The sequence below is a fragment of the Peromyscus eremicus genome, chromosome 5 (assembly GCF_949786415.1).
Source record: "Peromyscus eremicus chromosome 5, PerEre_H2_v1, whole genome shotgun sequence".
NCBI lineage: Eukaryota > Metazoa > Chordata > Mammalia > Rodentia > Cricetidae > Peromyscus > Peromyscus eremicus.
The window spans coordinates 123,442,520-123,456,229 of record NC_081420.1 but is presented as its reverse complement, the minus strand read 5'-3'; the positions used below and the strand labels follow the sequence as shown (position 1 = coordinate 123,456,229).

Below are 13,710 nucleotides of genomic sequence, written 5' to 3'. Positions count from 1 at the left end.
TTTTCTGATACATTTTATTTTAGTATCTTCCCCCGAATCCTGGTGTCCCTTGGGCTCCTCTCTTCTACATCAGCTCCCTTTCCTTGCTCTAGGTGTAAAGGGGTTGCCTTCTCAGACTCTCATTCACTGCCTATGTCCTTAAGAGTAACCGGTACCCACATCTTTACTAGTCCCTTCCTTAACATCAAACACTGAGCTTCTAACACTCCAGACAAATGTTTTTCTCCCAGCCAGAACTTGGGATGTGGAGACAAAAGGATCAGGCAGAAGTTAAAGGTAATCTTTGACTATGTCGTGGGTTTGAAGCTAGCCTGGGCTACTTGAAACCCTGCACTAAAAAAGCAAAAGCAAATCAGGGAGGGAATACATCCAGATTCTCTACCATCAATGATCCTTCTCAAAATGAGTTTTTGTTTTGCTTTTGTTTTCTGGAGACAGGGTTTCTCTGCGTATCCCTGGCTGTCCTGGAACTCACACTGTAGACCAAGCTGGCCTCAAACTCAGAGATCCTCCTGCCTCTGCCTCCCAAGTACTGGGATTAAAGGCATGCACCACCCCACCAGGAATGAATTTTCTTTTTGAGCTGTCTTTTTTTTTTAAACATGTTTGTTTTGTGTGTGAATACATGTACACACTCTTTCTGTGGGTACGGGTGTACCATAATGCACATGTGGATGTCTGAGATGGTTCTCTCCTTCTACCTTGTGTGTGAATATGTGTACACACTATTTCTGTGGGTACAGGTGTACCGTAATGCACGTGTGAATGTCTGAGATGGTTCTCTCCTTCTACCTTGTGTGTGAATACATGTACACACTATTTCTGTGGGTACAGGTGTACCATAATGCACGTGTGGATGTCTGAGATGGTTCTCTCCTTCTACCTTGTGGATTTGAGGGACTGAACTCAGGTCATGAGGCTTGGCAACAAATGTCTTTACCCAGTGAGCCACCTTGCCAGTCATGATTTGATATGCAAATAACATTTAATGCTGACAAGAACCTTCACTCCCAAAATTCCATCTTGACCGTCCACATTACACGTATCTGACTGCGCCTCTCCTACCCCTTCTCCAGTCTTCACAAACCTACCCCAGAGGTCCGCTCCTTTCCTCAGTCATTCATTCTTTCTCAGAGCCTCTCCTACCCCTTCTCCAGTCTTCACAAACCTACCCCAGAGGTCCGCTCCTTTCCTCAGTCATTCATTCTTTCTCAGAAAGAAGGTTTCCCCTTCTCTAAACTTCTCTAGCTTTCACTGCCGGCACTGTTCACTTCTGTATCTAAAGATGTACAAAAATGTCATAAATGGCCCTTATGCTCCTCTCCAGATGTGGAGGCATCTGAGAGGTAGGGATGACTTGGGTATCCTCCACAGTACCTAGACCCAACTATACCTACAGACAGAAAACATTCAATATTTATAACTGCATACACTTAGAATATGAAAAGTAACTCAAATCGTCTAGTCCTACAACTTAGTCCAGAAATCTGCTTATGGTCAAAGTGAACAAGTAAGAGTCTGAATTGAAATATCTATTTCACCTGCTTCAAAAGCACTCTGTGAGGAAAATACGTATTACAGTAACCTTAGCTTCATGCCAGTCCAAATCTTATGTGGAAGCCCTAATCGTATACTTGAAGACAGAGCCCTTAGGAGGCAATTAAGGTTAAATGAAGTCACCAACATGAGGTCCTAATCCAGCAGGACTGGTGTCCTACTGGAAGAACCAACACTTGCATTAAGTCACACACAGGAAAGGTCACACGAGGACACAAAGAACAGGTAGCCAACTGCAGCCAGGAGGAACCCTACCTGAAAAATTATGTGCCTGTTGTTTAAATTCTGTGACCTTAAGCTCCTAAGACAACTTAGGACAACGTTTCTGTTTTGTCTAAAATGAGTATACACCTGCATTGACAATCTGATACACTTCTTCTCTAACAAAGACCCCTGACAAGTGTAAGTACCATGCACACATTACTAAAACTAGAAGAAGTCTTAAAAATCAGAGTTCAAATAACAATAGAGTACCAAAAACTTCTTTACATGTAGACTACATTTAAGTAAGCCAAAAGACAGACAGCACGGGCAGTTACATCACAAGTGTTACATTACGAAAGGGAAAGTTCAGCCGGGTGGTGGATCTCTGTGACTGTGAGTTCAAGGCCAGCCTGGTCTAATGAGTGAGTTCTAGGACAGCCAGGACTGTTTCACAGAGAAACCCTGTCTTGAACAATTTTTTTTAAAAAGGAAAGCTTTAAAATGATGGGACAGATGACGTTCAAATCCCTTCTAGTTCTAATCTTCCATTGCTCTCCTGCCCACAGTGAGACGCAGATGAAAACCTAAGGCTTCTCAGACTGCACGTACAGTATCTGAAGGCCAGAGGAAAACACTCTGTCAACTGGCACTTCTACACTTTCATTTTAATCAAGGATAGTGATGAAAATGGGATGTCTGCTCAGTGTGAACTGTTTACACTTTAAACAGTTACTTAACACTGCTGACCTACAGGAAGTCTATCCACTTTTATGGACAAAAAAGCATGAGTTTATGTGATGTGTTAAAGAAGGGTTTTTGCTAACTTCCTCAGTATCAATTTTTGAGTTCTTTAGATACTTTTTAAAAAGTACGTTATTATAAAATCCTGTATCTTATTAAACTGGCTGATAACCGTACCACAAAACGAGGATGTTAATACTTTTTTTAACATAAGAAGCTAGAAATGCATCTTAATGTTTTGGTGAGTTATAAACACACCTTTCAGGAATGTGTTTTGGAATCTCTATATCAAGTGACTTCATGTGGAGGAGCTGAATCCCAGTCTCCATCTTGTTTGCCGCCACGACGTCACAGGCGAGCTCATACATGGTCCTGGACAATTCACAGGCGTACACGGAGTGCGCACCAGCTTGTCTAGCAAACATGCTGCAAGAGAAGAAAACCCACCGTGAATACTTCCAACGTCTACAGTTATCACTCCAAACACGAGGTCTTCCTTCCCTTCCTCAATACAACCATCATTTCTTCTGCATTAAAGATTAGGGCCAGCAAGACGGCTCAACGGGTAAAACATCTGCCACTCAAGTCTGACAACTCAAGTTCAATCCCTGAAACCACAGTGGAAGGAGAAAACTGACTCCTGAGAGTTAACTTCTGGCTTGCACATGCACACTGTGGTGCACAGGCTTGCACATGCACATGTACACACAAAATACACCACACGTACACACAGATTAATAATAATCTAATTAAGCCAGGCGGTGATGGAGGCACATCTTTCTTTAAAAGACTTATTTATTTATCATGTATACAGTGTTCTGCCTGCATATTTGCCTCTAGGCCAGAAGAGGGCACCAGATCTCATTATAGATGGTTCTGAGCCACCATGTAGTTGTTGGGAATTGAACGCAGGACCTTTGGAAGAGCAGCCAGTGCTCTTAACCTCTGAGCCATCTCCAGCCCCCTGTGGAGCATATCTTTAATCCCAGCACCCAGGAGGCAGAGGCAGGTGAATCTCTGTGAGTTCAAGGCCAGCTACATAGCAAGTTCTAGGACAGCCAAAGATACATAGTGAGACACTATCTCAAAAAGGTCTAAAAAAAAAAAAAAATCAAGATTAAAAAAATAATAATAAATGAAGCTGGGCATGGTGGTGCACATCTTTAATTTCAGCACTCAGGAGGCAGATGCTGGCAGATCTATGTGAGTTCAAGGCCAGCCTGGTCTACAGAGGGAGTTCAAGGAAAGCTAGGAATACAAAGAGAAACCCTGTCTCAAAAAAAGAAAAATAGTAATAAGCATCATCATAATAATAAATAAAAAGAATGAACTAGCATACTTGTTTAAAAACAAACCATTCAATAAAAAATGACATCCACACATTTTGTTTTGTTTTGCTTTTTGCTTTTTTGAGACAGGGTCTCTCTACATTGCATTGGCTGTCCTGCAACTCACTGTGTAGACCAAGCTGGCCTCAAAGTCACAGAAATCCTCCTGCCTCTACCTCCCAAGTTCTGGGATTAAAGGCATGTACTACCACACCCAGCTCAGTATCCACACAATTAAGACACAACTGGCAAGAAGTTTGCTCAAAGGCTTTCTAGATTCCACCAAAATGTTAATATAAAAAAAACTCTAAAATTCGTTATTCAGAATTTCAATAACCCCAAGTTTTTCTTAGTTTTCTTGAACTTTTGATAAGTAAAATCATAGTAAAAAGTACAATACTAACAGTTGCATCAAGCTGGGCGGTGGTGGCATGTGCCTTTAATCCCAGCACTCAGGAGGCGGAGACAGGGAGATCTCTCTGAGTTGGAGGCCAGCCTGGTCTACAAAGTTAGTTCCAGGACAGCCAGGACTGTTACACAGAGAAACCCTGTCTCAAAAAATAAAAAAGAATAGTTACATGAATAACTCTAACAATTATGAAAAAACAATTGCCATTTTTATATACCAATGTTACAATTTTGCTCTCTAACAAAACTGTTCTGTCATGTAAATATAATAAAGAAAGAATAATTACAACAAACCTCAGTATTCCAGTTCCTGTGCCAATATCCAGAACACTTTTGGAGCCCAAGCACACGGCCTTCTGGATGGCTGCATTATAAACCCTGTTCCTCTTGGCGTCATTAAGCATGATGAAGTGCCAGCGCTCCACCAACCAGTTTGCAACACGGTAAAAGTTCTCCTTTGCATCACTGAAATCAGGGTTGAGCTTCACTGCTTTATGAAAATACCCAGCTGCCTCATCTCGAAAGCCCATTCTAGGGGAAGATATGAAAGAATACATTCACCTCTACATGGTCAATTACAGTGCCTCTGTTCACTCACTACCCCAGATCCCAGAGCAGTCTACCTCCAGGCAAAACTTTCTCCTTCTGTGAGTATGGCACTCTCCTGACTTCTTTTCTGAATCTCTACCTAGGCATCTCAGAGGGCCTGTGTGTGGAAATGGGGCATCAAAGGCATTAACTTGTTCTGAATTGAATATGAGCAGATAAAAAATAAAAGACAAAGGGGAAATACTATTAAGTCATCTGAATGCTGCTTCTCAAACTGTGGTGAAAACCTCCTCATCGCTGTTTAAAACAGTTAATCATAGGCTGACTGCACTGCCCATGACTAGACACTTCTCACATCCCATCGGACTTCAGCAGCATCCAAACTGGTCTCTACTTTGTTTACCCTATGAGCTCTCACTTGAGCAGACATGGATTTCTACTACTATCAAATTCTCTACACAGCTGTCATGAATCGGGAATTTACGGAGCACACATTCAACAGATCAGAACAAGTAGAATTCTCATTCATTTCTTCCCAAGCACCGTTAGTCACCATCCATTCTAGAGAAGCTTCATTGTGACTATCATTCTAGGCATGGCTAAGACAAATGGGACAAGTAACAAAAAGGAGATGCTGGTTAGATTGTAGGCACTCATGTTTTAAAATTAAAATACTTAAGGTCAGTATACGTTACTTCTTTGTTACCCCGAAGGGAGAGGTATCGTGTTTATATTCTGAGACTGCACAGAACAACACATCACAGAAGAAAACACATGGTATTAATGTGAACAAGCCTCACCATGCTGAACCAAGATGTGTAACAAGGAAGACTACTGCTGAATTCATTTACTTTATCAGAACCGCAGAGATTGTACACACTCCCTTCTCCACAGCCCTGGCCCTGCACAGCCCTTGGGAGTAGGAGACAAAACTACTAGGTTGATTATTGTGCTGGTTTGAATGTAACTGGCCCCCATAAGTTCATAGGGAGTAGCACTACTAGGAGGTGTGGCTTTGTTAGAGTAGGTGTGGCCTTGTTGGAGGAAGAGTGTCACTGTGGCAGTGGACTTTTATATAAGCAATGTGACTTATGCTGCATATGGCTTTTAGTCTGGGAGTCTAGAGTCTGGGTATGCACCACAGGGAGGTGGAGACTAAGTATGCAACCTCCAATAAAAACCCTGTGTACCAGATTGCAAGCCCAGCGCCACTTTGAGATCTTTGGCAGCAGTTAACTCTGCAGCTCACACATGATTGAGCCTATATGAAGATGAGTATTCAGAGACGGGTAATGCCTGGGGGGCGCTCACCAACCTAAGACAGAGCGCCTGCGTAGCCTGGGCAGGCATCTCCATGATGGGTAAGGTGACCTGCTGACGTCCCACCCAACCTAAGTCAGAAGCTCATTTTTTAGTAAAACGGGGACCTGTAGGACCCTGGCCCCAATTTTGGGTAACTTTTGCCTTGCTTGCTGACCTTGACCTTGATATCCTCCCTATACTAATTCCCTGCTGGGTTCCACCCTCCTGAATGCTTAAGGGAAGTTCTTTGTCTGTGTATCCCGCATAATGGGCGTTAACAGCTTAGATGCAAGATTATAAAACATCTGTAGCGAACTTCTGCACTCTGGGGTTCTCCCATTGTGCTGTAAGCCTGTATTTAAGACCTCCTCCTCCTTCAATAACGGCATTCGGCTTGTTATCTCCCATAAAAAATAAAAATAAAAAAAACAATCCTGTGTACTAGAGCTCCCCAGCCTGCAAGCACGTGACTCACTGCGGAGGTGGGAATGTACACTGTGACTTCAGAAAGGAACCGAAGAAGACTGCTCTTGGATTCTTTCCGACTTGCCCCGTATTCCCTTTCCTTCTGCTAGTGTTGCTTTCCAATCAAACTAACTAAAGACAACCAGTTCCTGACTTACTACCAAACGCACCCACTTCGCCTGCAATGTGAAAGCGAATCAGGCCTTTAACAGCCACCAGTCAGTACAAGGTGCAGGAGACACTGCAGAAGGGAAGTGTTCTGGTCCCCTGTCCTCAGGGCTCCCTGTGTGCATGGGAGGCAACAGCATCCCAGGGCATGGCGCCAGCAGCAGTGATGGCAGCTTACCTAGGACTCCACCCAGCGGAGTTTCATTAACAGTACGCTCCAAATTTATACTTCCCCATTAGGCTTTCTCTGGCACCCCAAAAGGAAAAATTCTAGCAAGTTCTAAAGAACAGATGCACCAGTTTTCTGGCAAGGCATCCTGTGAACCACAGTTGTGCCTTTTCAAACAAGGACTGGATCTGAGTCCAGTAAAGAAACCTCTCCCTTCGACAGTTCCTCAGTCCCAGGGGTATGACTCTTAAATAATATACTGTAAAACTGCCATGGCCCTGCAAGATGGCTCAGCAGGTAAGGGTTCCTGCCACTAAGCCTGAACACCTTAGTTCAGTCCCCAAGGCCTACATGGCAGAAGGAGAGAACCAACTCCCAAAAGTTGTCCTCTGACATCCACATGCAAATCATGGGACATTACCCACACACATGTACAAATGCACACATACCCACATGTGCACACACAAAATAAACCTAATTTTAAATTGCCAGATTACATACCATCTTTACTATTCCTATATTCTTTTGAGTTCTCCTTATTACTAACTAATCACTCACTCCTCCGATCCTGTTATGGTTAATTATGTACAATAAACTTTCCCTATTTAAATTATTCTATTTACAGGCATAGTGGTGTATACATGTAGTATCTGGCTGAGACATCACGTAAGCCCACAAATTCCAGCCCAGACTGAGCTGGTGGTAAGACTCCATCTCAAACCAAACAAAGTAAGTTAATGCATAATTTATACTTGCTTTGGACTGATAAAGAATAATCTTCAACAAGTAATAGTTAAGTCACTACAAACCTGAAGAGATGCTCTCCCATACTATTGCAAATCACTTCATCATCAGGAAATAGTTCCAAGGCCTGCTCATAGCAACCAAGTAAGTCTTGTATTCGACTGAGTGCATCAAGCTCTTCAGCCCACTTGAAAAGTGTATACTGAAAAGTTTCCTTTACAAACAAAAAAAAAGTACAAATTAGTAAACAAGAATGAAGAACACACAACTCTAGCTGAAGAGTCCAGCAAATGGAACTATAGCAGAAATAAATGATGACCTGAAATTGCTAATTTTTAGAAAGACTGTTTGCCAAATGTGGTGGTTTGAATAAGAATGGCCCCATAGGCTCATATATTTAAATGCTTAGTCCCCAACAAATGGCACTTGTTTGAGGATTAGGAGGTGTGGCCTTGTTGGAAAAGCATGTCACTGCGGGTGGGCTTTGAGGTTTCAAAAGCCCAAGTCCAGACCAGTGTCTGTCTGTCTGTCTCTCCCACATCCCTTCCTTCACTCCCTTCTTGCAGATCAGGATGTAGCTCTAAGGTACTGCTCCAGTGCCATGCATGCTGCCAAGCTCCCCACCATGACAACCGTGGACTGCACTTCTGAACTGTAAGCAAGACCCCCATTAAATGCTTTCTCTTATAAGAACAGTGACTAAGACACCATATAAGCACATGCATATATATATATATATATATATATATATATATATATATATTATGTAGAATTAGGCAGTACGATCTTTCTGTAAACATCTGCTCTTAGCTGCCTCTCTCCTGTCTGTGATTTGCAGTAGCTGTGCATCAGGAGTGTCCCTGGCCCTCTTACTCAGCCCTAGTGTACAGTGCACTGTCGCATATGTGTTAATGATGCAACATGTATATGTCTACTCAAGACCTTGTTTTCTGGCCCTCAGACTCTGGCTGTCTCTACCAGTCAGGCACTGGATCTCCAGTCATCTCATCAATCAATGAGCAAAGAACTAGAACTAATACTCAATGATGAACGTGAATTTTGCTGCTATCCTCACAGAATCCTGTAGGCAGAAATTTAACAATCTTTAAAAAGTAAAGTTCAAAATGTTCTCAACTGCCCCACCACATTCCCTTCACAGGCTATAAAGATATCATTCAGTCTCAAACCACAAAGTCACTATTTACTGCTATCCTGTTGTATAAGTTTCCTCTGAGACTAAAACATTCCATCCTGCAGAAAAGCTCCTTAAAAACAGAAGATAGCCGGGCGGTGGTGGCGCACGCCTTTAATCCCAGCACTCGGGAGGCAGAGGCAGGCAGATCTCTGTGAGTTCGAGGCCAGCCTGGTCTACAAAGTGAGTTCCAGGAAAGGCGCAAAACTACAGAGAAACCCTGTCTCGAAAAACCAAAAAAAAAAAAAACAGACGATAAACAACTCAAGAAGTCCCTGAAACGGACCAGGTTCACTACGCCCCAATATAACAAAATTACATAATATTGTTATGATTATAAACAATAATAGTGCTGAGCGTCACTCAGACAAGCCTTATAAGTCTCCTTATAAGGAGACTCTTGAGATCACACCAACTGCCTGGAACAAGCAGAAACCAGGAGGTTTAGAGCAGAGTCACTTGCAAAGGATGCTCTCGAGTCTGGTGGGCTGCCAACAGGTTGTGCAGAGTGTTCCAGTTTCCAGCTTTGTGAGCTGTCATCCACGGTGGGATGGGCTTGGATGACACAGCTGTCTTTAAGTTATTTCTGTCCCTGTAAGTAACCCCAATAAACTCAATGGTTCACTAAGTTGGACTTTAATGGTATCCATATTTTGGTCTGTCATGGGATCCCTATCTGGGGCAAGTAGACATACGTTGTGTCCCCCAAGTTTTATCACAAAACATCTGAACTCCACTATCTTTAATCTGCCACTTCCGGACAATCTCTACTGCTACAGCCTAGCCTGACCCTTGGTCAGTTGGTGGAGTGCAGCAATTGCCTCTCACTGCAACCGAGCTCAGTCTCCTCTTCCTGCATCTGTTTTCCATGATATTGCACTATGCAAAGAAGGCAGGCCCAGACATTCCACTTCTCAAGATAATAAACTTTACACCTTAAGAGTTAATATCCAAAACTGAACTACAACTTTACTAGGAAGACAAGGATAATGAAGGAGATTCTATTATATATATGATAGATATTCTAGATATCTAGAAATATGAATGGACCAAGAGTTCTCTAGGTTAACAGATTGCTCAGTGGTTGAGTACTCTTTCCTAGGATGCTTAAGGCCCTGGGTTTGGTCCCTGGTAACAACAAAAATAAGTAAATAAATAAAACAGCTAAGGAGCTCCAGAAATGGTTCAGTAGTTAAGAGCACTTGCTGTGCTAGGTGGTGGTGGTGCACACCTTTAATCCCAGCACTCACTGGGGAGGCAGAGGCAGGCAGATCTCTCAGTTTAAGGCCAGCCCGGTCTACAAAGCAAGTTCAAGGACAGCCAAAGCTACACAGAGAAACCTTGTCTCAAAAAGGAAAAGAAAAAAAAAAAGAAGAAGAGTACTTGCTACTCTTGCAGAAGACCCAGGATCAGTTCCCCAGCACCCAGATAGTAGCTCACAACTGGCTATAACTCCAGTTCCAAGGAATCCAATGTGCTCTTCTGGTCTCCTCAGACACTTGCATGAAGAGACTCTAGCCAGCCTGAGCATAGCAGGCATGGCTCTGGCAGGCCTTGCCCTTCTCCCCGTTCCCTCTGCCTTGCTAAAAACTGTTAGATTACATTCCTGAAACTAGTCACCAAGGTCTGTTCCCTTATTTGGCCACTTCCTCCTCCTGAGGCTGACTATCAAGGTCCAGCTATCAAAGTATTGAAGTCCAGCAATCAAAAGCCCCCTTTGGCTCACCTAATGAACATGTCCAATTAAAACTAAACACCTCATCCTAACACAGGGTCTCCCCTTTACCCTTATAAACCACCTTTTGCCTCTGGACCACGTCTGCCTCCTCTCTATCCAGAGGCAGTCCTATGTTCCCCTTGGGATAAATCCCCTCCCTCTCCCTGGTCCCCTCCCCTCTCCCTGTCTTCTGTCTCCTGTCTTTGTCTCTTGTTCCCCACCCTTTGTCCCTCTGGGGCAAATAAATCTCCTTCGCGCTGAGAACTTGGTCTTGGGGTGTCCTGAGCCGATATTGGTCCCTTTTACTGCACACACGTGGCACATATACATATATATAGGCAAATATTCATATGTATATTAAATTTAAAATTTTTAAAACATAAGTGGTTTAATGTTATTTGTTTTCTTACTCTTTGTCCATTTGGGGGCCTGCCACCCAGCTCCCAAATAAATCACATATGGAGGTTTATTCTTAATTATTAATGCCTGGCTTTAGCTTGGCTTGTTTCTTTCCAGCTTTTCTTAACTTTAAATTAACTTGTCTGCCTTTTGCCTCTCGGCTTTTACCTTTCTCTATTTTTGTAATTTACTTTCACTCTTACGCCATTGCTGGAGAAATACGAACTTCGTTTCATACAAAACAAACCAGTTACTGAGTCCTACTGAGTGTTGGCCATCACCAGTTTGTTTTTAATAGAAAATGAGGATGAGTCACACACAACCTCAAACTCATTCATGTAGTTGAAGCTAACCTGGAACTTCTGATTCTCATGCCTCTACCTCCCAAGTGCTGGGATTACAGATGTGTGCTGCTGCACTAGGTTTAGACCTCACACGTGCTGAGCACAAATCCACCAACTGAGCTATGTCTCCAGCCATACAGTCAAATTTTACATTTATTTTTTTCTGTGCTGGGAGTGCAACCCAGAGCATCACACTCAGGGCCATTCATGGCAAGCTGTTGTACAGGCCTATCCTCCAAGCCAAACAACTGCCATCTTGGAGGGGAGTTTAGCTGTGTCCGCTTGCAAAGATCCTACCAGACGGACTTGTTGACTGTTTACATCTCTCCTAGAAAGGCGGGCTGGGTCATGAGACCCTCACTGAGTATCCTGCGGTTCATACCACCTGTTGTATGCGACACTGCTCTAACTGCATGGCTTCAAGTAGAGTCTAGAGCTATAGTTCTCAACTTTCCTAGTGCTGCAACCCTTTAATACAGGTCCTCATGTTGTGATGACCCCAACCATACAATTATTTTTGTTGCTACTTCATAACTACTTTTGCTATTGCTATGAATCATAATGTAAATTATCTGATATGCAGATATCTGATCTGTGACCCTTATGAAGGGGTCATTTGAACCCCAAAGGGACCACAACCCATAGGTTGAGAACCTCTGGTATAGAGTGTATAAACCAAGGAAGACAGTGGAAGGTGGCGGGGAGTCCAGCAATGAGCTATGAGAAGGCTATCATCCCTGCTGGGTAAAGGCTTTCCAGTGTAGCCTTTTGTGAGGGGAGCACCCACATCCAATAAGTAACCCCTCATCTATGCTCTGTAAGTAAGTCCAATGAACTCACTAGTTCCCCAGAGACCTCGGTTTGTTGTTGGGATCTTAGGGAGAAGGGCAGATATGGCTTATGTCTTCCCCTGGATAAGAATTTTACCAACACAAGCACTCCTCCAATGATCTACACTCGCAGCCAAATTTTATGTGTACTTTCAACATCCACTATTTATCTTGTCCATTCACAGAAGCAGCAGCTAGAACTGCACAAAGAAAAAATGTGTTGATTCTACTGCTGTCTATACACAGGAGCAAACTACCCAGAATGCTATCATATTCTGAGGTAAACCAACAGGTCCTGAAATTTCTGTGAATTACAAAAGCCTAATGCTACTGACATCTAGTGGGCAGAGGACAGACCATGCTGCTAAACATGAAGGAAGACACAGGACTGTCTTGTGCAAAATGTCAACAGTGTCAGGTTGAGAAATTCTGGGCTAAACAAAGCAAGATCGTCCACAGCTTAAACTGAATGTGCAATTACATTACTTTTTGACACTGAGATTCTAATACACGAAAATGTACAGTAGTTCAAAAGGGTAACTGTTGCACATAAGATGGATCCTCAAATAAAGAGTCCTTTAGGATTGCACAATTTATTCAATTCCAGGATGAACAGTATTCCTTCTACACAGGATAATGCAAAGCCTCCAAGGCAGGGCTAATTAGATTAGATACTGGAAGAGAGAAAGGATTATCCAGTCTTATTAGCATTTAAAGAGCCTTTGGAACCTTAAGTGAGGCAGAAATTCTGAAACAGATGTGAGACGACTTTTGACTTGTTACTAAAACCTGGCTGCAGGAGAGCCCAGTAGGGAATCGACTCCCATAGTAGTCAGATGCTTGAAGTTTCTTAGTCTCTGACACACACACACACACACACACACACACACACACACACACAGTAGGGAATCGACTCCCATAGTAGTCAGATGCTTGAAGTTTCTTAGTCTCTGACACACACACACACACACACACACACACACACACACAGTAGGGAATCGACTCCCATAGTAGTCAGATGCTTGAAGTTTCTTAGTCTCTGACACACACACACACACACACACACACACACACACACACACACAGTAGGGAATCGACTCCCATAGTAGATGCTTGAAGTTTCTTAGTCACACACACACACACACACACACACACACACACACACACCACCCTGTTGTCACTGTTAAGATCGCAAGGTTTGACAGGCACTCCGGGAAGGAAGGCCTCACCTTCACGTCGTCTTTGAGCTCCGGCGCCAGGCTGAGCACCAGCAGGTAATGGGCATAGGCAGTGCCGAAGTCCTGCGCGCCCAGACAGTGCTCAGCGCTCTGCAAGGACCGCGCCACCAGCCGGTCCCGGCCGGCCGCCCCTGCGCCACCCCCGGCGCCGCGGCGGGGTCTGGGCCTCGAGTTCGGCATGGCTGAGTCTCCGCTCGGAAGCCCTCGAGGAAGACGCCCTCCTCCGGGAACAGAGACCCTCGACGTCTCACTTCCCTGGGACCCAAGGCAGCCCCAGGAGGGCAGGAGGAAAGCGCGCTCCGCCCTACACAGAAGGGAGCTCCGCCTTCTCAGGCTCGGGCGGAGCTGCGCACGC

General features: G+C 43.8%; 1 protein-coding gene across 3 annotated transcripts in view; it reads right to left on the bottom strand.

Annotated features, from left to right (window-relative positions):
* LOC131911909 (protein arginine N-methyltransferase 9-like) overlaps positions 1 to 13,710 on the bottom strand; it is a 27,559-nt gene extending 13,849 nt beyond the window's left edge. For all 3 annotated transcript variants that reach the window (XR_009379458.1, XM_059264338.1, XM_059264339.1), the window contains exons 1-4: positions 13,347 to 13,710; positions 7,701 to 7,849; positions 4,533 to 4,769; positions 2,761 to 2,928 (exon numbers count right to left, since the gene is read on the bottom strand). Coding sequence is in view for 2 of the 3 variants with exons in the window: in XM_059264338.1 (XP_059120321.1) it covers positions 2,761 to 2,928; positions 4,533 to 4,769; positions 7,701 to 7,849; positions 13,347 to 13,535 (743 nt within the window). In the remaining variant the exon portion in view is untranslated. The remainder of the gene's footprint in view (positions 1 to 2,760; positions 2,929 to 4,532; positions 4,770 to 7,700; positions 7,850 to 13,346) is intronic.